The sequence below is a fragment of the Vombatus ursinus genome, unplaced genomic scaffold, assembly GCF_900497805.2.
Source record: "Vombatus ursinus unplaced genomic scaffold, bare-nosed wombat genome assembly UNPS02000577.1, whole genome shotgun sequence".
NCBI classification, from domain to species: Eukaryota; Metazoa; Chordata; class Mammalia; order Diprotodontia; family Vombatidae; genus Vombatus; species Vombatus ursinus.
Genome location: NW_020940355.1, coordinates 24773237 through 24797994, shown reverse-complemented (window position 1 = coordinate 24797994; position 24758 = coordinate 24773237). Strand labels below are relative to the sequence as shown.

General features: G+C 39.5%; 1 protein-coding gene and 1 long non-coding RNA gene across 4 annotated transcripts in view; one reads left to right on the top strand and one right to left on the bottom strand.

Annotated features, from left to right (window-relative positions):
• The window catches only part of LOC114027308 (ribosyldihydronicotinamide dehydrogenase [quinone]-like), a 24738-nt gene extending 224 nt beyond the window's left edge, over positions 1 to 24514 (top strand). The window contains exons 2-7 of one of the 3 annotated variants that reach the window (XM_027841401.1): positions 5176 to 5298; positions 8728 to 8892; positions 10776 to 10906; positions 15019 to 15132; positions 21466 to 21567; positions 24220 to 24514. In XM_027841401.1, the coding sequence (XP_027697202.1) occupies positions 5244 to 5298; positions 8728 to 8892; positions 10776 to 10906; positions 15019 to 15132; positions 21466 to 21567; positions 24220 to 24393 (741 nt within the window). In that variant the 5' untranslated portion in view covers positions 5176 to 5243 and the 3' untranslated portion in view covers positions 24394 to 24514. Of the gene's footprint in view, positions 1 to 5148; positions 5299 to 8727; positions 8893 to 10775; positions 10907 to 15018; positions 15133 to 21465; positions 21568 to 24214 lie in introns of all 3 variants that reach the window. The other 2 variants (XM_027841320.1, XM_027841479.1) reach the window with 2 other exon arrangements.
• LOC114027549 overlaps positions 1 to 24758 on the bottom strand; it is a 70810-nt gene that overhangs the window by 41947 nt on the left and 4105 nt on the right. The gene's annotated exons all lie outside the window — the stretch shown is intronic.

Here is a 24758-nt window from a genome sequence, read left to right as displayed (position 1 = left end):
ACACACACACACACACACACACACACACACACACACACACACACACAGCATGCCTTAAAGCAGTCAGAAGATTACTTAAACAACTATGAAAAGGGCTTTATTGTTTATTTTCTTAAGCATGGATTTTTGTTGCAACCTTTTGTTTTTGCATTGTTTGTTTTCCCTCTGTATCCCTCTCCGCCTACTTGTCCTCCAAATTCTCCTTCTCCAATTACCCCTCCTCCTCCCCTCCTTCTCCCTCCTTTTCTTTCTCCAGTAAATGTTAACTATTATTACTATATACCCACGTCCTCTTTCTTTGATCTCATAGAAGTATGAACCTAGTAATGGTATTGCTGGATCAAAGGAACAGATTAGTGACTTTGAGGACACAGTTCCAAATTACTTTCCAGAATGGTTAGAACTATTCACAGGTCAACCAGCAGTGCATTGGTGTGCCTGTTTTCCTTCAGCTCCTCCAACAACTGTCATTTTCCTTTTTTGACATCTTCTCCAATCTTTACCATCTTCACCACCTGACTTCTTCACATCATTATCACCACCAGTGGTTATGAGCTGGAATCTCAGAGTTTAGTTTGCATTTCTCTAATTACTAGTGATTGGGAATTTTTCATATGGCTGTTGATATCTTCTACCAAGAAACTACCTATTCTATCATTTCTTTTTTTAAAATGCAGACAAGAGCACAGAAGGCCAGAGAAGCATGGACATGCAAGACAGCTTTGACAGCTACAAGATGAACTGATTACATAATTTAAAAGAAAAGCAAGCTATAAATATATATAACAAAAAAAGGATTGTTTAGTTTCATGTACAATTTCTTTTTTTGGTATATATGTGGTAATGCCCATTTTATTTGCTGTTTGTTAAGGTCAGAATTAAATATGAAAAAAGGGAACTGTTTTTTTCAAATACTTTGTTAACTGCATTGGTTTTGTTTGAACAAAATCTTTCTAACTTTACATAATTGAAACCGTTCATTTTATCCTCTGTGATCTTCTCTATCCCTTGTTTCAGTATTCATTTTCTTTTTTTAGAGGCAATCAGGGTTAAATGACTTCCCCACAGTAACACAACTAGTGAGTGTCTGAGGCTGTATTTGAACTCAGGTCCTCTTGAGTGTAGGGCTGGTGCTCTATCCACTGCACCACCTAGCTGCCCCTCTTTTTCACTTCTGTCATGATGGTTGTTTTTTTCTTTTACATTGTTGTTGTCATAGTACATATTTATTTTTCTAGCTCTGTTTACCACCTACCTATAAGGCATTTCATTAAGGGCTAAGGATACACAGACAAAAAATGAAATGTACTCTCCACCGTTAAGGAGTTTACATTATACACAGCCCCTGAGGAGGCTTCAACAAATACTTGGATGCGCTGATTGAATACTTTGCTCTTGCCACTGAGCCAAAGGTGACAGCACTTAACCTGGCTGCCACAGTTTCCTCATCAGTAAAATGGGGATAATAATAGCAATACAAATTTTTAAATGTAATTTTTTCCCCATCTAAGGTCAAAGACTCCTTGAAATCTATCCATGGATCCTTTGGGGGTTTTGTAGAACTGAAGTGAAGAACTTCAAATTCTTGATCTTAGGATCCTACATGCCTTTGTACATACCAATTCTTCCATGGTTATTTGGCTGTATTAGCGCATGATTAACTATCAAAGTGATAATTTTTTTGTTTTAATTTTTATTGATATCTTTTGTTTTTACATGACCTTCCCCAACCTTCTCCTAAAAAAGCTTAATTTTTATGTCATGCTTTAGATGCTGAATTTCATAAATGAAGATGATGATTCAGACATATTCTAGAGGGCATGGGCCTTGAGTTATTTTTCCAGTAGGGGAAAGATTGGTTTCTGTATAGTAATCATGATCCTTATTAAGTTAGAGTTTCAAGAGACATGATCAATCATTCAATCCAATACCCCATATTTTATAAATTAAGCCCAGAAAAATTAAGTGACTTATACAAATTTACAGAGGGGGTAGCATGGCTGGGTTTTGAACACATTTCCTGTGATTTCAAATCTAACATTCTTTCTGAATAACTACCATGTATATTTTCTATACCAGTCTATCTAGAGACAAGTTCTTTGATTACTTTTTATTTTGTTTTGTAATTAACATAAACTGATTTTCTCTTTCTCTTACTCCCAATTTAAAAGAGAGGGGGAAAACCCTAGTAATAAATATGCATAGTCAAACAAAACAAATTCCTATTTTGTTCATGTCCAAAAATGCATGTTTCATTCTGTCTCCTGAATCTATCATCTCTCTGTCAGGAGATGGCGAGCATAGTTTATCATCATCAAGTCAAGCCAAATCGATCCACGTTTGTTAAATATTTACTATATGCCAGGCATTCTGCAAGCACTGGAGATACAAAGAAAGACAAAGATCAGTTTCTGCCCTCTAGGACCTTATTATATAAAGGGAAAGATAACATACAAACAACTACGTACAGATAAGATAGATATCTATGACAAACTGAAGAAAATCTCAGAGGAACCCCATCGGAAATAAGGGGAGCCTCAGTCCTCTGGTCATTGCATTGGCAGAGTTCTTATGTCTATCAAAATGTAATTGTCTTTATCATTGTATAAATTGTTCTCCTGGTTCTGCCCCCTTCACTTTGCATCAGGTCACAAAAGTCCTCCCAGGCTTCTCTGAAATGGTTCCCTTTGCCATTTTTTATAGTGCAATAGTATTCTATTACATTCATATGTCATAATTTGTTCAGCCATTCATGATCAGTTATTTTTTGAGATTGCTTGTGAAGGAGAGAAATGGGGTATATATTCTGTCTGGGGAACAAAAGAAAGTTGACCACATGGGGTTCACAGACTTGTAAAGTATTACAGTGGGAAAAGACTTTAAATGATAAAGAGGCCAATCCTTTCATTTTACAGATGAGGAAATAGAGGCCCATAAAAATGAAATCACTTTGATCTCACGGTCATGGCCCCTTTAACACTATGCTAACCCACTGAACTAATTAGCCACAGAATCAGTGTATATGTATATATGTGTGTGTTTATATGTATGTATTTATGTATATATATATGTGTGTACATACACCCCTCCATACTCTATGATCTAACCATAGTGGCCAGCCTACTGTCTCTTGCACATGACCCTCCATCTCCATCCTTATTCCTAGGCACTGGCTCTCCTCCAGCCCTCCAATGCTTTCTTATCTCCATGGGGTACTTTATCTGGCTTTCTTTAAGCCTCAGCACAAATCACACCTCCTACCTGTCATGGTGCCTTTCCCTTCGGGTGTCGTTCAGTCGTGTCTGACTCTTTATGATCCCATTCGGGGTTTTCTTGGCAAAGATATTGGAGTGGTTTGCCATTTCCTTCTCCGGCTCACTTTACAGATGAGAAACTGAGGCAAACAAGGTTAAGTGACTTACCCAGGGTCATACAGCTAGTAAGTGTGTGAGATCACATTTGAATTCAGAGCTTTCTGATTCCAGATGCAGCTCTCTCTGCACTATGACACCACCTAGCTGCCCCTGGATTACTTAGGGTATCTTATAAGTACCTAGTTATTTTCAAGTTTGTCTCACTGGTTAAAATATGAGCTCCTCAAGGGCAAAGGGCCTGTTTTTGTTTTTCGTTGTATCCCCGACACTTAGCACAATGCCTGGCACACAGTAAACACTTAATAAAAAGCTCATTCACTGACTGACTTTCTCTATTTTACCTGGACCTTCATCTTCAGTTTTTAGTTTTCATCTTGTGGCTTCTCCCATCCTTCAATTTGATTCAACAAATATCTGACTATCTATCTATCTATCTATCTATCTATCTATCTGTCTATCTATCTATCTATCTGTCTGTCTGTCTCTTTGTCTATTTATCTATCCATTTATTTGTTCATCTATCTGTTTGTTTGGTTTTTGTTTATGTATTTTTATCTTTTACAAAGAAATATTTACTTCAAAGGACATAATCATAAGTGCACAAATGCCTCCCCCAACATTTGGGAGGTATAATCCCCCTCCCTCCTTACACTACCTCAGGTAATGAGGAGAGGAAGGGGATTAGGTTCACAATTTAGCTCATTTCTATAAAGCACAGTCATAAATTCCAAGTCCAAAGTTCCCCTTGGGCTCAAGTCCCAGGTCCCTGGTTTCTCCCAGCTTTCTGCTGAGCTGGCTGCCTGCAATCTTGGCTCCAAGGTCATCAGAGCTCCACAGGTTTTATTAAGTGCCTACTATGTACTCAGTCTTAGGTTAGGCTGCTGGGCATACAAACACCCCAAAAACATACAATGTATTAGCTACTTTTTTCCTTTTAATGTTTAAAGTCTTGTTTTGTTTTGAGACTTATCTGATTATTCAACGAGAGTCCACAATTTCAATACTGTGGAAAGATCTCTAGATTGGAATCAAGAGATCTGGGTGCAAATCCCAGGTCTGTTATTTTCCACCTGTGATCTCACACAATTCACTTTCCTTTTCTGGGCCTTGATTTCCTTATCTACAGAACTGGAGGATCAGATGGTGTCCGAGGTCGCTTCTTGATTGAAATCTGAGATCTGATGATCCCAGTGAACTCAGGGAGGAGAAATCACTGGCCCTTCTCTCTACTCTGTCACCCTATGTAGAGGCGTCAAGGAGGCCTTGTTAGCCACTTAATTGCTCAATTTGGAAGCTTTTAGACACCCTAGGGGGATGTGTGTGTGTGTGTGTGTGTGTGTGTGTGAGTGTGTGTGTGTGTGAGGAAATGCTCCTGCTCTCAACCTCTCTTTCTTTCTCTCTTCTCTCTCCTCTCTTTTCTCTCTTTTTTCTCTCTTCTTTCTTCTCTCTTCTCTCTCCTCTCTCTTTTCTCTCTCTTCTTTCTCTCTTCTTTCTTCTCTCTTCTCTCTCCTCTCTCTCCCTCCCTCCCTCCTCTTTCTCTCTCTCCTCTCTCTCTCTCCTTTATTTCCCTCTCTTCTCTCTCTCTCTCTGCCTTCTTTCCCCCTTCCCCCCTCCATCTCCTAAAAGTTCTCCCAGGACCTGCATCTCCCAGAGGCAGCAGCCCACCAGCCACATTGTATCATTTGAGGAGCATTTTCTCATCCTCACCCTCTGCTGCTATTGGTTCCTTCTGCATGAGCACATGCTTCCCCCTCCCCTTCTTTCCCCCTTCCAGACCATTATCTTCCTCAAAATCGTGCAGGGTGAAGGTGTGAGCAGGGCATCCTCAGCCTGACCTGCAGCCGTTTGCACGGGTTCTTTTTCTGTACTATGAGTGGGACAACATCAGTGGCAATGGAGGATCCTCAGCCCCGGGAAATGGCAGGTAAGAAGAGGTGCCTTTTTTTCCAGAGTTGAGGTGAAAAATATTAGGAATTAGAATAATTCTTATTTTTTCAGACCCCTCCCTCCTCATAAATATACAATAGCTCTGTGGCCTGAAACAGCTTAATTGTGTGTGTGTTCTTATCAGAGCTCAGCCCCAAACCAGCAAACCAGGAATTTAATATTTTAGCCTCAGGAACCCCTGGCTCTAACTTAAGCAGTTATCCTCTGTTAATCACTCCCTAAACCACAGGCTTCTTGGAGATGGCAGAGAATCCCAGCTGTTTCATTCTTTTGTGGGAAAGGATAATTGGATAAGGATTTCTGAGAAGAGCTCCCCATGGGCCAAAACCAACTCTCCCGTGGATGTCCGAAGGATGTTCTAAGCTGTGGCTCTGCAGAACCCGGCTGGACTTCCCAGTCCTTGGGCCCTTTGGGGCTTGGTGTACTGAAATGAGCAGTGAACTTGGGATGAGGAAGAAAGCCCTGGGTTAAAATCTCATCTAACCCTTATAGGTGGTATGGCCGCAGAAAAACTCTCTTTACTTTCTAGAAAATTCCCTCAATCCCACTTTCTAGAAAATTCCCTCAACCTCGCTTTCTAGAAAATTCCCTTAATCTCACTTTCTAGAAAATTCCCTTAACTTCAGTGTCCACATGGATGATAGTAAGAGCACCTGCCTCAATAGAATCAAATGAGATAATATCCCTGAAGTGCTTTGCAAACTTTAAAGCCCATATAAATGTCAGCTGGCAGGAATATTGATAATTATAACCTCTCTGAAGCCTCAATTTTCTTTTGTGCGAAATGGGGCAAATAATACCCCCTATTTGTCAGGGCTACTGTGAGATAATTCCTCTAAGCTTTAAAGTGGCATGGAAATGGTATTATTATTTAATCGGTTATGATACAGATAAATATGTGAAGTATTTGTTAAGTACTTACTCAGTGTGCCCGGCACTGTGCTCAGTGCTGGAGTTACAAATAGTAGTACAAATACTAGATCCCTGTCCTCAAGGAGATCTGAACATTCTAAGAGGGGAGGAGGGTAGCTGGGGAGACCACACTTAAAGGGGAAGGGGGAAGAAGAGGGCACACTTAGCATAGAATGGGGATGGCCAGAAAGTACAGAGGAGGCCTGGATAATCTCAGTCATCAGAGCCCACAGCAGCTCCAGGGTCAGAATCCAAGTCTGGTGAAGAAGAGATAGAGATGGAGAAGGACCCTGCCAAGAGCAGGGCACCTAGGTGGCGCAGTAGGTCTGAAGTCACTAAGACCTGAGTTCAGATGCAGCCTCAGACACTGAACCATGTGACTCCAGGCAAATCATTTAACCCTGGAATCCTCCACTATAAAATGGGGACCATAATGGCACCTACTTCCCAGCGTTATTGTGAGAATGAAATACGGATATTTGTATAGTGCTTAGCACATTGTTTGGCATGTAGTAGGTGCAAAATAAGTGCCTTTTCCCCCTTTCTGTTCCTTTGAAATTCTGTCATGATTGGCCCCAGAAAGTAGAACCAGAAGCACTCGTAGAAAATGCAAAAAAGAAAGTTTAGACTTGTTAGGAAGGTGTGTGTGTGTGTGTGTGTGTGTGTGTATGCATATATATATGTGTGTATATATATATACACACATATCTAACTATCCATCTATCTGTATATATATACTATATATACTATATATAATATACATCTACCTATCTATATATACACATCCCTTCCTAAAATAGTATATATAACAAGATATATATTATATATGTATATATACACATATATATGTATATATACACATGTATATATACACATTAATATGTGTATATATACACACATACATGCACACACATATATATATGCATATATTCTATGTATGTGCTTTATATATTATATATATAGTACATGTATAGAGCTCTCCAAAAGTGAAATAAAAGACCAAGAGGTGGTGGGGTTCCCCTTCCTTAGAGGTCTTCAGACAAAAACTCTATGATCATTTGTCTGGTAGGGTAGAATAGGGATTCTCTTCCCATGTGGATTGGCCTCTAACTCTCAATTTCTGTGTTTGAGCAGCTTGGTGGTACAGTGGATAAAGCATCAGACTTGGAATCAGGAAGACTCAAGTTCACAATCCAGCTTCAGATACTTATTAGCTGTGTGATTCTGTGCAAGTCACTTAATTTTTGCTTGTGTCAGTTCTCCCATCTGTTCAATGGGGATAATAATAGCACCTACTTCCCAGGTTGTTATAAGGCTAAATTGAGATAATTGTAAAGCACTTAGAACAGTGCCTAGCATATGGTAGGCATTATATAAATGTTAGCTATTATTCCTATTATTTCTATGACTCCTGACTCTCAATTTCACATACTAGTGAGTGATTGTTGTGGAATCCCCCCCTCCCCATTAGACAATAGGACTAAAACCCAACTTATAATATATAATATCATATATCATATAATATCATAATATATACATATAATATATATAATATCAAATTATTATAGCAAATAGTTATATTTTGAGACAACATTTTGTCTTCTCATCCCTAGGACTTAGCATAGCACCTTGAACATAGTAAGCATTTAATAAATGCTTGGATTAATTTGTTTGCATAATTTCCATGTCAAGGGTCAAAGGTACCACCTTAGAAATTATCTAGTACAGTACATTTACCAGATGAAAAAAATGAACCTTATTCCTCCTATTGGTTCTAATTTTTACTTACAACATCAATAATGTGAAAATATGTTTAATAGGAATATATATGTATAGCCTATATGAGATTGTGCACCATCTTGGGGAGAGTGATGGGGAGAAAGGAGGAGAAAAATTTTAAACTCAAAAGCATATGGAAGGAATTGTTGATAAATCAAAATAAATTAATAAAAAAATGAACCTTAGGTTTTGGCCCATTGTATTTTTTATGTTAATCATCCATGTAACGGTGGGGATCTAATGTACTTGTTTAGTGCTTTGAGTGTGACTGGATAAAATTGTCACTGACAAGCCATTGGTTAATAATAGCCAGCATTTATATAACACTTTAAGGTTCGAAAAGCAACTCACAGTAACCCTGTGGGTTAGGTGCTGTCATCATCACCATTTTATACATGAAGAAACTGAAGCAGAGAGAAGTTAAGTGACTTGCCCACGGTCACTCAGCTATTATGTATCTGAGGCAGGATTTGAACTTAGGTCTTCCTGGCTCCCAAGTTCAGTGCTCTGATCACTGAACAGCCTTGGATGTTTTGTTTCATGCCTTGAAGCTTCCCTTAAGTGAGTAAAGATATACCATAATAAAAGCCTTCCTGCTTTATGTATTACTCGTCTATCTGATGCTTTTGTGAACACTCCCTGTGTGTCCCATAGCTGTTGTTAAGAACCAAGACCATTTCTCACTGGAGATTTTTTTTTTCACTCTCTGATTCAGGCAAACGAGTCCTCATAGTCTACGCGCATCAGGAGCCCAAGTCTATGAATGGATCCTTGAAGGACGCAGCAGTGTCTGAGCTGAGCAATCGGGGCTGCCAGGTTACTGTGTCTGATCTCTATGCCATGAACTTTGAGCCCAGGGCCACAAAGAAAGATTTTACAGGTGAGTTATCAGATCAATCAATATATAATTTACCTTTTTAAGGTGGTAGTTTTGTTTCTCTCTACATATCCAAAGGTAGCCATGTAGATTGACATCCCTGGTGAATGCCAGGCATTGGAAGAAGGGTATTGGGTTATAAGGTGCCCCCAACATTCTCTCTGATTAAGGTGATAGGATTTAAGTTGTAAGGATATGTTTAATATGTATATGTATAACCTACACCAGATTGCTTACTGTCTTGGGGAAGGGGAGGGAGGGAGAAAAAATTTGGAACTCAAAATCTTATAAAAGTGAATGTTGAAAACTATCTTTACAGGTAAATGGGGAAAAGATACTGGTTAAGTGAGGGGGGGAAAGTTATGTAGCTGACCTGGGCGCTTGGAAAAAAAGATTAAGTAAACATTTGGTCAACAACAACCTAAAAAAAAAAAAGTTGTAAGGATATAATCAGGTTCCAGGAGCAACAACCCATGAAAAGTAGGTATATGTAAAGTTAGTTAATGGTTTAGGGAACAGGTCAGTTATGCACCTGATATAGCCTTCCACATACTGCCCAGAGGTGGGAACAGTCTTCACCTCTTTGGTAGAGGTTGTTCAGTTATGTGTGTGTGTGTGTGTGTGTGAGAGAGAGAGAGAGATGATATATTATCAATATATGTTTGTTTAAATTTATATATTCATTAATATATTATATTGTATTAATATGCCATTATCAATTATATTATATATACGTATTGCTATATTATAGCATATAATTTATTATACATTATAGATAAACAACTATTTTTATATTATTCATGTCATACATAAATAATATATAGTTACATATATTTGATAATTGCATGTCTACATAATTGGTTTTCTTTGTAATCCTATGTACTTTTATTTAATGCATTTAAAAACCTTATTTGGAGAAGGGATTCAAAGGCTTTACCAAATTATGTTTCTAAATCCTTGCCCTAGTCTGAGGAAATGCCAGCCTTTAATAATTATTTTCAGAGGTTTCCCTATAAGTTCATGTTAGTTATTTGATCTGTTATTTGTTTCACGTCAGGGATTGAATCAATATTATAATAGCTTATGTCTGTAGAGAAATAGCACTTTACCCAAAATATTTCTGTGACTTGGCTCGGAGGTGTCAAATTCAAATAGAAATAGATCCTTGCCTGATACTTATTGACTTAGCAAACTATAAGTTATCCCTGTTGTATTGTATTTTTTTATTCTGTTAAACATTTTTCAATTACATTTTAATCTGGTTCTGCCAGCTTATTGCTTGTTAGGCTGTAAGTTAGACTTTGTTGTTGTTTGGTTGTTTCCTACTCTTCGTGGACCCCATTTGGGATTTTCATGGCAAAGACACTAAAGCGAGTCTTTCTGACTTCACATCCAGCACTCTATCCACTGAGTCACCTAGCTGCTCCATAAATTCAATACCTCCGACTTACATAGCAGCCCTATTACTCTCCTTATATTGCAAATGAGGGAACTATTTATCAGCCAATCAACACATTTATTAAGTACTTACTGTGTGCCAGGCACTATGCTAAGCCCTGGGATTCAAAGAACAGCAGAAACACCATCCTTTCCCTCAAGGACCCCTAAATTTCAGATTATGACTGCCAATCAATCCTCAGTTAGGCCTTACTACTCAGGGCAAGCCATCACTACGAGCCCTTAACTCTCAAGGATTAATACCAAATTAAAAGACATGGCCAAAATATTACTCACTGTAATACTGTTAATTTTGCACCCCTTCAGACTTCTCTTCAAGGGGTAGGATATTGGATTCCAGTCTGTTATGGAAGGTCTGTGGCCTGTTGGTGGGGAATCATTGGAACTAGACTTCTTTGAATAACTCAATTTGGTGTCCTTCTCTGCAGGTCCTTTGAATAACTCAGACTTCTTCAATTATGGGATAGAAGCACATGTGGCATATAAGAAGGGGATTCTGTCCAGTGATGTGATTGAAGAGCAAAAGAAAGTACAAGAAGCTGATTTAATCATATTTCAGGTGAGTGTTTCCTTTGACAAAATATGTTGAATTGGATTCTCCCAGTGAATATGTACTTCTAGGTAATATTTCTTGGTATTAGAAATTCCACTGGCCCAGTCCCCCATAAAACAAGGTGTGGGTTTATGCCATAAATTAGGGCACCACTTAGGAAGTCACTGCCTCAAAGGCTATGTCTTTGAAGGTAAGTTGAGTTGGAGTAGTCAATATCACATGGCAAAATGTTAATGAAAAGTCTCACCCTTAACTAACCTCTCCTTCTTAGAAATGCACTGTCCCTATACTTTAGGGTGTCCCATATGAGTCTATAGGATGGCAGTTTGAATACAGATCGATCTATCTGGGGCAGCTAGGTGGTGCAGTGGATAAGAGTATCATGCCTGGAGTCAGGAAGACCTGAGTTCAAATCTAGCCTGAAACACTGGCTTGTGTGACCCTGGGCAAGTCACTTCACCCTGTTTGCCTCAGTTTTCTTATTTGTGTAATGAACTGGAGAAGGAAATGGCAAACCACTCTATTATCTCTACCAAGAAACCCCAAATGGGGTCACAAAGAGTTGGACATGACTGAAAAACAACTGAATAATAACAAATAAAAGTCTATCTGGACAACTGAGTTTGAAAAATATTTTCACCAAAAATAGCCAGACAATTGTAGCAAGTCTTTCTTTATCTGAATCATAGCATTAGAGACAGAAAGGGGTCTTCTGGTCAAATGCCATTACTTTCTAGTTGAAAAAAACTGTGTAATACAGGGTGGTGGATAGGGCACTAAGTGATCTGATTCCAAATCCTATCTTAGACTAATTGTGAGACCTTGGGCAAGTCACTTACCTCAGTTTCTTTCACTCCTCTCCTCCTTTCAACCTCCTTTCGTAAATTGTCTTTAGCCCTTTGTAAGCTCCTTGAGGGCAGGGTCTGTCTTTTGTTTTTCTCTTATTTGTATCACTAACACTTAGGAGGTGCTTGATAAATATTTATAGACTATTGACTAATGAGGGGGCTGGCCTCAGGAGTTCCTTCTTGCTCTAAATTCCACAATCCAATGAAATTATGACCCAGAGAGTACTCTGGTAGCAAGTGACAGAACCCGGGTTTGAACCCAGGTTCTCTGACATGAGAACCAGTGCTCTTTTCACGCTGAACCACAGCCCATCCCTAACGTTAGCTGCCTCAGTTCTCCTTATCACTTTGCACAGGTTCCCTAAGAGACTAATAGCTGCTTCCCAGAATCCTGAACCGACATGTTTTACTTTTTAAATTTTATTTTTTTAACGAATAAAAATGTTATTTTCTCTTTCTCCCACCTCATTTTACCTTGTTGAAAAATACAAAGAAAAACAAATCCCTTGTCACAAATATGCATAAGTCAAACAAAATCAATTCTTGCACATGTTCAAAAAACATGTTTCCATCTGCACCCTGGGTTGGTCTCTTCTTTGTTAGGAGGTGGCTAACATGCTTCCTTCATCATTCTTCTGGAGTCCTGGTTAGTCATTGCATCGATCAGGGTTCTTAAATCTTTCTAAGTTATGTTTAGAGTGTTGTTATTATAGAAATTGTTTTCCTGGTTCTGTTCTGTTTTACCCTGCATCAGTTCAGACATGTTTTATCTGAAATAATCCTTTTTCTTACAGCACAATAGTATTCCATCACATTTGTATACTATAATTTGTTCAGGTGTGCCCCAAATGATGGATACCCCCGTAGTCTCTAATTCTTTGCCATCACAAAAAGAATTTTACAAATTCTACAAAATTCTACAAAAATTTACAAAAATTCACAAAAATAAATCTACTTGTATGTATGAATCCTTTTCCTCTTTATTTAATATCTTTGGGGTATATACTTGTGTATCTGACTGGGTCACTTTGGGGGCATAGTCCCAATCTGTTTCCCAGAATGTCTGGACCAGTTCATAGTTCTATCAATCATGCACCAATGTGCCTTTGTTCCTATAGATTCTCTGCCTTTTTTCATTCCCTTTTTCTGTCAACTTTGCAATCTGAGGGATGTGAAGTGGGACTTTTTCTCTAATGATTTGGATCATTTTTTTCCAAGCTTTTATTGATAGCTTAGATGTCTTCCTTACAGTTTTCAGAGGATGAAATCCAAGCTGTCTATAGTCATATGAAAAAAAAAATGCTCTAAATCACTATTGAATAGAAAAATGCAAATAAAAACAACTCTGAGGTACCCCCTCACTCCTATCAGATTGGCTAACATGAAAGAAAAGGAAAATGACAAATGTTGGAGGGGAAGTAGGAAAATTGGGACATTAATGCATTGTTGGTGGAGTTGTGAACTGATTCAACCATTCTGGAGAATAATTTGGAACTATGCGCAAAAGTCTATAAAACTGTGCACCCATACCTTTTGACTGGAAATACCACTAATAGGTCAGTATCCCAAAGAGATCAAAGAAAAAGGAGAAGGATATATATGTACAAAAATATTTACAGTAGCTCTTTTAGTGGTGGCAAAGAATTGAAAATTGAGGAGATATCTGTCAGTTGGGAAATGGCTGAATAAGTTGTCGTTATGATTGTGATGTAGTACTGTTGTGCTATAAGAAATGATGAACAGGATGCTATCAAAAAAACCTGGAAAAACTTATGTGAACTGATGCAAAGTGAAGTGAACAGGACCAGGAGAACATTGTGCACAGTAACAGAAATATTGTACAGTGATCAGTTATGAATGACTTAGCTATTCTCCACAATACAATGATCCAAGACAGTTCTGAAGGACTTATGATGAAAAATGCTATCTACCACCAGAGAAAGAATTGATGGAGTCTGAATGCAGATCAAAGTATACTTTTTTCACTTTCTTTATTTTTCTTATTTTTTTCTTTTGGTCTGTGTTTTCTTTCACAACATGACTAATATGGAAATATGTTTTGCATGACTGCACATGTGTGATCTATATCAAATTTCTTGTCTTCTCAGGGAAAGGGGAGAAATGCAGACTTATGTGCTATGATTGTAACCTTGACAGAAAAGACAGAAATTCATCAACCTGTTTGCTGACTACAAGTAACTGAGTCAGAGTTGCACACCCTCATTAACCCATTTGCTGACTACAAGTAACTAAGTCAGAGTTGGACACTAAAATTCCCCAGCAAGCCTCGTCTGTATTAAGGGCGAAGGAGGGGCCTGGGCCTAGAAAGGAACGTAGAAGTACTTCCCTCTTGTGGATACTGTAGAGTGCTGTTGCATTAGTGTTTAAGGACAGCCTGTTTGTAGTGCTTCCTCAAAATCCACATATTAAATCGTATCTTATTCTAGTCCCCTTGACCACCTCTAGTCAGTATAGGAAGTACGTTTTAACAGGAAATAAGATTGCAAAGGGGAACCTGAAGTCACATACAAACTGTCCCAAATATCAAAGGAGCATAATTTACAAATTGTTTCATCTATTAACTAAAATTCACATCCTGATAACATGTGCCAAGTAAAAGGAAACTATCTAGGCACTTCTTGTCAAAATTCTAGTCCTGCAATACGTAAATTCTAGACAAAATCCAGACATTCACAGCTCCAGATCAGCAGAATATCAAAAAGATACTGATAACTTTGAGACAATGACTTTGAAGCTTTACCAATAACTTTGAGATGATTTCAGTATGTTAATGAACAAGGTGACACAGATAAAAGTTGGTCTGTTTTCCCCAAAAAACCTATAAAAATGAGACCTAAAACTCCTGCCCATACTGCCACTCCCCAGCCCTCTTCCCTCTCCATCAGGGCCATACTCACTAATGCAGGTTGAAACGTACTTTTTTTTTTTACTTTATTTTTCTTAGCTTGTGTGTGTGTTTTCTTTTGCAATATGACTAATATATGTTTTGCATAACTTTACACGTATAATCGATATCCTATTTCTTGCCTTCTCAAAGGGGAGGGGAGGGGCGGAAGGGAGAGAATTTGCAACTCAAATTTTAAAAATGAATGTTAAAAATTTTTTTTACATGTAATTGGGAAATAGTTAATGAAATAAATAAAAATATATTTTAAAGAATAAAATAATGAGCCATGTACAAATTTCCCACTAAGTTGAAGTGTTTATTTCTGTCTTGTGACTGAAGGTCTTTCTCTTCCCTTTCCCCAGTTTCCCTTGTATTGGTTCAGCGTACCTGCCATCATGAAAGGCTGGATGGACAGAGTCCTTTGCCAAGGATTTGCTTTTGATTTTCCAGAATGCTTTGATAGAGGCTTTCTCCAGGTATGTTCAATGGAATATGCTATCATTGCAATCCCTTGAAGCAAGGCCTGACACTATAGGTTTCTAAATATGATTTTTCAACCAAAAGCCTGTTATTTTCATCTCTGGGCCCTCTCTGTTGCTTGGTAATCTTTTTTTTTTCCTTCATCACTGTCCTAAAGGGTCTTACCTTACTGAAAAGATTGAAGTCATATAACACGAGCTCCCTGAATTATCTATTTCTACACATCAAAACTATTCTCAGTCTTCATTAGCCTCTCCTTCCCTCCTGTTTCAGAAGGCAAAGACTTCTCCCTCCCCCCCACCTTGAACTACATTCTCACATCTCTTATCCCTTTTAATACTAAGGTTCTTGAAGACATATCCTAAGTCTCTTTTTTTTTTTTGCTTTTTAAAAAATTTATTTTAGTTTTAATTTATAGAATAAAACAAGCATTTCCATAGCATAGTATAATAAAAAGATAATTGCACATGAAGCTGCAAATCTATTATGTAGAACTTGCTATTCCTTTCAAATATATAATAAAGTTATCATGTAATTTTTTTTCCTTTTTTCTTCCCTCCCCCCACACCACCTAGAAATGGCTATCATTAGACACAAATAGGTGTGTGTGTGTATGTATGTGTACATATATATATAAATATATATATGCAAAATTATTCTGTACATACTTATTTTCTAAGTTCTTTCTTTGGATGCAGATAGCATCTTTCTTCATATATCCTTTATTTTTAATTTGTGAACTTAAAATAGCCAAAATGACTTAGTCACTCAAAGTCATTCTTCAGACAATGTTGCTGTTTCTGTATACAGTGTTTTCTTGTTTCTGCTACTTCACTCTTCACCATTTCATTCAAGTCTTTCCATGCTTTTCTATTGAGCTCATCATTTTTTTTAAATTTTTGCTTTTTGATGAGGCAAATGGGGTTAAGTGACTTGCCCAGGGTCACATAGCTAGTAAGTGTCAAGTGTCTGAGACTGGATTTGAACTTAGGTCCTTCTGACTCCAAGGCTGGAGCTCTATCCACTGCACCACCTAGCTGCCCCTCATCATTTCTTATAGCATAGTAGTATTCCATTACAACCATATACCACAACTTGTTTAGTCATTCCCCAACTGATTGCAGGGCATCCCTGCAATTTCCAATTCTTTACCACCACAAAGAGAGTCTTTTGGGGAGGGGGCGGGGCTAGGCAGTGGGGTTAAGGACTTGCCCGGGGTCACACAGCTAGTAAGTATTATGTGTCTGAGGCCAGATTTGAACTCAGGTCCTCCTGAATCCAGGGCTGGTGCTCTATCCACTGAGCAACCTACCTACCCCGAGTCTTTTTTTTCTAATAAATTGTGAGGGACTGTCTGATGTTGGCAGCTACCAGGTTGGACGCTGTGGCAAGGGTAGGGTAGGATCTGGGTATTTTGGAAGTCGAGACAGGGGCTGTGGTAGGCAGAGTCGTGTGTACTGGGATGGGCTGGATACGGAGAAGCCCTGAGGCAATTGGGCAGTGCTATGAGATAAGCTGGGTACAAGGAAGTAGTCAAGCTTGAGCTCCTGAGGCAAGGGGCGGTACCACGTGGGAGTGGGATGGCAGAGGACTGAGTTCCCTCTGCTTAGTCCCCTCCCTATATGCAACATCATCCCCAGATGCCTCTTGTGACCTTCCTGACTTCCTGGGTCCCTTTGTGCAGCACTGACCCAGACCCCTCCTCCCAGTGTCTGAGCCTGACTTCCTAGGTCATGTACTCTTGTCTATGCGTCATTCCCAGATGCCTCCTTCCTATATCCAATCCTGGCTTCCTATGTCACTCCCTCCCCCTTGGTGTGCTAAACTCAGACAGCCCCTTCCGGTATCTGACCCTACAATCATTGGCTAGTAGCGGGCTGGGGGGAGGGGCTAGGTAGGTACTTAGGAACAAGCGTGGTCAGATCACACACGTGCGCTCTCCCCTGGCTCCTGCCCTGTTGCTCTGGCCTTGCTGCTTGGGCTTGCTATGATGGCTTGCTGTGTTGGCCTCTGAATAAAGCTCTGGTGTTGGCGCCTCCCGATGGCTCATCTCTGTGTGGTGATCCGGCTCAGAACCGAAGACCCAGGTGCGGGTAAGACTCTGGTAGTGTACTCCTTATAGAAGGAGTGGGTACTGGCACACGGCTGGCAGAAGGTTGGCGTGCGGCCAGTACAATAAACTGTCACCCTTCAATCACCCTTTCTCCACTAAGCACTCTTCCTAAAGTAGACTAGACAGAGCTCAGAAAGTTTTAGGAGACAAAAAATCTGAGAGCTTCTCACCCCTCCTCTTACTCTGCTGATCATCTCAATGATGAAGGGAGGAGGAAAATGAGGACCCAACCTACTGTCTCTACTCCCCTCCTCACCATGTTGGTAGACCTCCCCCCCATCTACAGTTGCTGTAGCATTCATCTACTGGTCTGACCACTCTCTCCTGGACACGCTCACCAGATCCTCTCCCCATTTATTATCTACTCTTTCTTTCCAATCTCCAAAGACCCAACTTTTCTCTATGTACATGCTAAGTCACTCCTTTCTCTGGGTGTCCCCTCAAAAGGTCCCCAGAACTGGACACAAATGCCAACTGGACTCTAACTATGCTCCTTCCCTCCCTATACCCAGACTGGCTTCTGACCTCCAGAATGGAGCATCACCAGCCTTGAGGCTCCTTTCTTACTGCAGCTCTGTCCCCATAGGACCTCTGATGGTAGATAGGATCAGTTGGGTCACTGGAGTTGACCCACCCTCATTTGATCAGTTTCAAGTTCAGGGGCTGCCTCATATAATAGAATATAGTGAGCCCTAAACATCCCCCCACCCCTATTCTTGAGGGACAGCTGTCCCCACTTCACCCCTACTAATGAGGAAGAGTTTTGACAATTTAAAATACAGACTTTAAAATGTGTTGCTGGAACATACCACCATAAATGAAAGTGAATAAGTGAAGACTAAGCATGTATAACTTGTTGAAAGGTCACCTATTCGTGGTCTAACATGTTGAACCAAGTTTCCACTCAGTGATTTGACTGACTAATGATAATCATAATACTATATTTAGTATTTATACAGCACTTTAAAGTTTGCAAAGCACTTTACATACGTCATCTTATTTGATCCTCACTAAACCCTGTGAGGTAGGTGCTATTTTATAAATCCTTATTTACAAAAGAGGAAACTGAGGCTGGGAAAAGTCAAGTGATTTGCCCAGGGTCATACAGCAAGAAATTGAATAAGGCAGGATTTGAACTAAGGTCTTCCTAGTTGTCTGTGCTAAAACACAATGACATAATTAGAACAGAATAATAGATAAACAGGTGTATGATAAATATAAATTCCAAATCAATCAATCATTAACATTTATCATAAATTTATTATTATATTAATATTAATGTAATATTTATCATAAATTGCCAAGCACTCTTTCTAAGTGCTGGGGGAACAAGAAGAGGCAAAAGATAGGCCCTGCCCTCAAAGAACTTACGATAACATTTCTTTTTCACACTGGAACTGGGAATTCATTGGAATTGGGACCTCCCTATAAGAAGACTCCTTCTATCAAAGCAGATCAGCATCTTCTCTGAAACTTAGAGTCTTTTTTTAAAAATTTTTTATTTCTAGGCAGTTGGGATTAAGTGACTTGCCTAGGGTCACACAGCTAGTAAGTGTCAAGCATTTGGTCTGAGGCTGGATTTGAACTCAGGTCCTCCTGACTGCAGGGCCAGTGCTCTATCCACTGCGCCACCTAACTTCCATGAAAGTTAAAGTCTTAAAGAGTAGCCAAGGGAGACGATGAGGTTAAGAGACCTACCCAGGTTCACACAGTCTGTGCATTTCAGAGTCATTACTTGAACCCAGATCTGCTGGCTCTTTCTTTCATCTCTTTCTTTCGCCTCTTTTCTTAATACCCGACTTAGTGACATATAACTCCTCAGCAATCCTCCTGTGACTTACCTATTTTACCTCTTTCTGCTCCTAGATTGAACACAATAGGAACTTGATTCATGTTTGTTTAATTAAATTTGTTGAATTGAATTAATTAAAGTTTTTCTTCTACTCTAAGAAAAAAGAGAGCCTCATTCAGGTCTTGAGGTAAGACATGCATATCCCGTTTGACACAGAAGTACATTCTGGAGTTGTAAAGAGGGGGCTTGTGAAATAGTCTTGAAATTCTGGTAGAAAGTTGTCCACAGAACTGTTTTGATAGTGGTCTAAAGTGCCATCTGTGCCAACAGCCCCTGCTCTCAAGGAGTTTACAGTCTACTGGGGGGCAATGGCATGCCCACAGAGAAGTAGATGCAAAATTTCTACAAAAACGACAGCAGGTAGGGAGCTAGCCTGAGAGTTGGGAAGCACTGAGCCTAGAAGGCGCAGCTCTGATACGTACTGGCCGCAGAATCCAGCCAGCACATCATTTAAACTCGTAGGGCCCTAGTCAGCTTCCCAAGAACAGGAGTTGCAGAGTGAGAGCCAGTGTGCATCAGTAGGTGGGGTCCCTACAGGAGTGAAAATCACAGATCTTGTCAAAGGAAACGAAAAACCTATAAAGTCATTGCTGGGGGAGGGCACCTGCCTTCCAGGGACTCCCCCTCCAGCTGGAGATGGCTGAGAGACAGTGGCTGGCCAGGCCCTGAGTCACTTTTGGAGGCTTCAGGAGTGTGGGAAGTCAGTCCAAAAACCAGTGTCTTTCCCTTCCTGCTGGCGGTCACAGAGGGTGGCATTTTCCTATCAGTCTTTCATCTAAATTACATGTCCAGTACAGGTAGACCACATACATATACACACACAAACACCACATATACATATACAGATACCACACATACAGACACACACCATAGATACCACACGCACATACCACATACACATACAGATACACATAATCACTATATGCGCACACATACATATCGCACATACACACACCATACACATACATACATATCATACACATATATGTATTCACCTATACAAATACCACACCTATTACACATACACATATTCCACACACACCATTTACATATATATGCACCGCATACACATGCAACTTATACACAAACATACCATATACACACCACATACACATATATACATACCACATACATATTCACACTACATAAACATACAGACACACACATTACTTACATATACTGGAAAGTTCTGTAATACCAAAAGGAATGAGGGTGATACTCTGAATTTTAATAAAGTTCTGCCATCAAAATAAATCTATTTACTTCAGTTAGTTGAATTGTGTTTTATTATAAAAGCCCTTGAAATTTCTATAGAGAATAAACTATATCAAGCCTTATTGTTAATTTTAATCAGACACACTGCACCCTCTGTTCAGTGTTTCTATTGGAAGCCTGGGCACTTGTCATAGAATTTCCTCACATTCTATCATTGCTTTGTGTTGATATATCTAGTAAGAGGCAATATATTTATGTGTACCTATAGGCAGAGGTGTGCTGGAGTCAGCTCATACTGACTTGAGAGAGCTGATTGTTAAATTTTCACTGTCAGCATTTACATCACAGAAATCAGCCAACACTACAAATCAGAGCATGATTTATTGTTTTGTTGATTGTCTAGACCAGGAGTGGGGAACCTTCGGCCTCAAGGCCACATGTGGCCTTCTAGGTCCTTGCACCCTTTTGACTGAGTCCAAGTTTAGATTTAGTCAAAGGCCCACACTTGAGGACTGAAAGGGCTACATGTGACCTCGAAGCCACAGGTTCCCCACCGCTGATCTAGACTCAAGAAAGTGATGAAGAAAACGTTAATAATGAAAACTGAATTTAAAAGTATGTTGTTGGTAGCACCAGCCCTGGAGTCAGGAGGGTCTGAGATCAAACCCAGCCTCAGACACTTGACACTTACTAGCTGTGTGACCCTAGGCAAGTCACTTAACCCCAGTTGCCTTATCAAAAAAAAAAAAAAAAAAAAGGATGTTGTTGGGTATATTTTGTCCCAGAGAACTGGTTATTAAACATTTACCAGCGCACCACTGCCTGTATGTATATTGGAGTTTTGAATGTCATATTCACACTTTTATTAAAGTGATCTGAGCTTGAACTTCCCCTTTCTGTGTTATTACACATACCTGGTATGGGCTGTCATCACTGCATCTACTGCTGGTTCTCCCTCATGGAAACATCCTTGATGGTAGAATTTTCATTTTATCCTTTTCTCATGGGAACCAAGGGGTGGGAAGAAAATCTCAAACTAACTAAAATCTAGAAAGCCAATATGACACACTTCTTAGCTTGAATTGCAGCTAATATTTCTATGTTTTTGAAAAATCAGTTTTTCATATTTTTTCTTGTATTCAATTCCAGAACAAATTAGCCCTCGTTTCATTCACCACTGGGGGTGATGCTGAACTATACTCCAAAACCGGTCTCAGCGGAGATATTAAATACATCTTGTGGCCCCTACAGGTAAACATAATATTACTACTGTATATCACTGCCTCCTTGTCTCACTTCACTTCCTGCTACTCATCTGAGTAGAGAAATAGTTATTTTCTTCAAGGGACTGCATGGAAAATTAGATTAGAAAATTCTGAATATATCAATCAGCCAAGTATCTATTGAGTGTTTACACTCAGTAGCAGATCTGGAATTGAAAAAGTAAATTAGATGCCTAATAAATATTTGATGAATAATTTAATGAATCTAAAGATAAGGATAGATAGAGAGAAAGAGAGGAGGGATGAAGAGAGAAAAGGATGTTACATATGTAAGACAGGGTCAAATACTTTTTGGTAATCAACAAACAATAAACTAATTGGTTTTCGTATTCTAGGCAACTTTCAGATAAAAAGATATCTTTTATAAAGATAAAAACAATCAGTTAATCAATGCTTATTCCTTTCTATAAAAAAAAGTCCACTATAGAAAATCCTTAATGAAAGCCTGCCTTTGTCCAAATCATTGGTAAACATGTCAATAGGCTCAGATTCTTAAAATCTAACCACTGCTCAGATTCCTTAAGAACCTAGCCAATAGCTCACAAGTGTTCAGATTCCTTAAAAGTCTGACCAATACGGTGGATCTTTAATAAACCTTGTCTCTGGCTGAGGGAAAGCTTGGGTCGAATTCTTTTGGGCAGTACCCACGTGTCGTGATTTTGGTTTCCCAGCACCCCTAAACCCCTAAAAAACATTTTGGTAGCTCGTATGGGGAAACTGCTTAACTCCAAATTAGGCAGTTCTTCTCCAGCCAAGACTGGAAGGTATGTAAGCCTCCCCCACTTCTTTCTTGCCCTGCAGCTGGGGTCGCTCTCCAAGCACCTAGGAAGGCTTGGAGGTGCTTTTCCGGCAGACAGTTACAAGGCTGTCTCACACTCAGTCTGATGCTCTCAGCCTCTCGGTCCACTGGTTCAGTTCGAGGCCATGGACCTGGATATACCTTCCTCAGCATAGAGGATAAGGATGGACACCCTATCCAGAAGCATATGCTCAATTCTGTTAATTCTCTTGGTGCTAGAGAAATGGGAAAACTGTAGGTGCTTTTTGGTTCCCTGAGGCTTATGTACTCCATTCCTTCTACACCCCTGAATTCTCTTTCATGGAGGTTACAGGGAAAAGTTAGAACAGCTAAAAACATCTTAGCAGATTCTGGAAGTTTTGTGATTGATCATTAAGGAGTTTTGAAACACCTCCTTACAACCCTGGTCACTACCTTCTCCCACTCCCCTCCCTTGAGTCAAGAGGGTATCTGTTAACCCATCTCATAGGAGAAGAGAGTTTCACCCTCCCCTCCCCACCTCTGAATTTGCCCTCTACAGCATAGGCCCCACTGGCAATGGCCTTGGGCCCTGGGGCAACCTATGCCTGGCAGCATCACCCAGGCTCAGCACATCCTGCTTAAGGTTAAGAAGCTAGCCTCTGTACTTGGGCTAAAGGGAAACACATTAAGGTTACTGCTTCAGTGGGATTGAGACAGGTAGTAGTATCTCAGCTTTTGGTTACAAGGTGTGATATGAGTCGGACTACAAGTCAAGATAATCACAAGGATGTCGATTTGGAATGGACCATATTAATATCAAGTCCATTCCTGTCATTCATGAGGAAACCAAGACCCAGATATGTTCAATGATTTACCAAACTCTAAGTCATATGCAGCTACAGGTGTGGATATGACTAATTGATTTTCAAAGAAATAAACTTTTCTGAAATATTAGATATATGATTATTAAAAAAACCATGTCAGTAGAGAGCTAAGGATGGATCCCTGGGGCATTCCACTAGAAACTTCTTTCCAAGTTCACATCCATCCATTAATGACTATTCTTTGGGGCCAGTCAGTGGGCCCCATTCTATCCAAAATAGCATTGTCTAGACCAGAGGTGTCACACACATGGGCCATATGAGGTCCAAAACACTCCTGAGTGCTGCCCCAAACAAATTAAACTGTAACTGAGAAATATTTAACAAATAAATAAAAATTCAGTAAATCAGATAATGTTAATATGTGGTTTTCTAGGTTAATAAGCAGCCCGTAGAGATCCTTATATACGGTTTAGTGGCCTCTGTTTCAATTTAAGTTTGAGACCACTGATCTAGTCTATCACACATTCCAGTCTTGTTCTCACATACACCACGAGGCTCTTAATCTACTTTGCCCCCCAGAAGTATTTGATAGGTATTTGAATTATAAAATAAAACTTGTAAATATTAATTGCTGATTAGACTTCTGACTTAACCTTGCCCTGTATCTATAGGTTAAAAGGGTGTTGATTTGTTTTCTGTGAATTTATAGTTTGGGGGGTTTTTTGTTTGTTTATTTTTTGATGAGGCAATCAGGGTTAAGTAACTTGCCCAGAATCACACAGCTAGTAAGTGTCATGTGTCTGAGGCCAGATTTGAATTCAGGTCCTCCTGACTCCCAAGCCAGAGCTCTATCCCCTGCACCACCTAGCTGCCCCTGAATCTGTAGTTTTAAAGAGGCTTTTGTTGTTGCTGTTGTTGCTTCTGCTGTTTCAAAGCTTGATTATCTCCCTCATGTTACCCCTATGAGGTTTTTAACTGGGTTGAAATGTAATGGGTCATATTTCTGATCAATTCCTTTCTCTCTTTCCAAGTCTAGCATGGTGTGTTGCATTTCTGTGGTTTCAAAGTCCTGGCCCCTCAGGTCAGCTTTGCTCCTGAATACTCATCAGAAGATAAGAGAAAGGAGATGGTGGCTTCTTGGGCAAGGAGACTGGAGACCATCTGGAAAGAGCAGCCGATAAACTGCGCTCCCTCCTGGTACTTTGAATAATAACACCTTATGTTATGTGATGGACAGTCTTCTTACCCTTTTTTTGAAGTTGTGAGTAGCTAATGCTCTGGAGACAATCTGTTATAATCAATAAAGCTATAAAGTTTACTTACAAAGTGAATCTGAGGCCTTTCATGTTTTATTGTTATTGCATTATTGATATATTTTAATATTTAATATTTAATAATTTTTAGTTAATATATTTTGATGTTATAATATTTTAGTTAGGTACAGCTAGGTAGAACAGTGGATAGAGTACCGGGCCTGGAGTCAGGAAGATTCGTCTTCTTGAGTTCAAATTTGTCCTCACACACTTATTAGCTATGTGACGCTGGGCAAGTCACATCACCCTGTTTGCCTCAGTT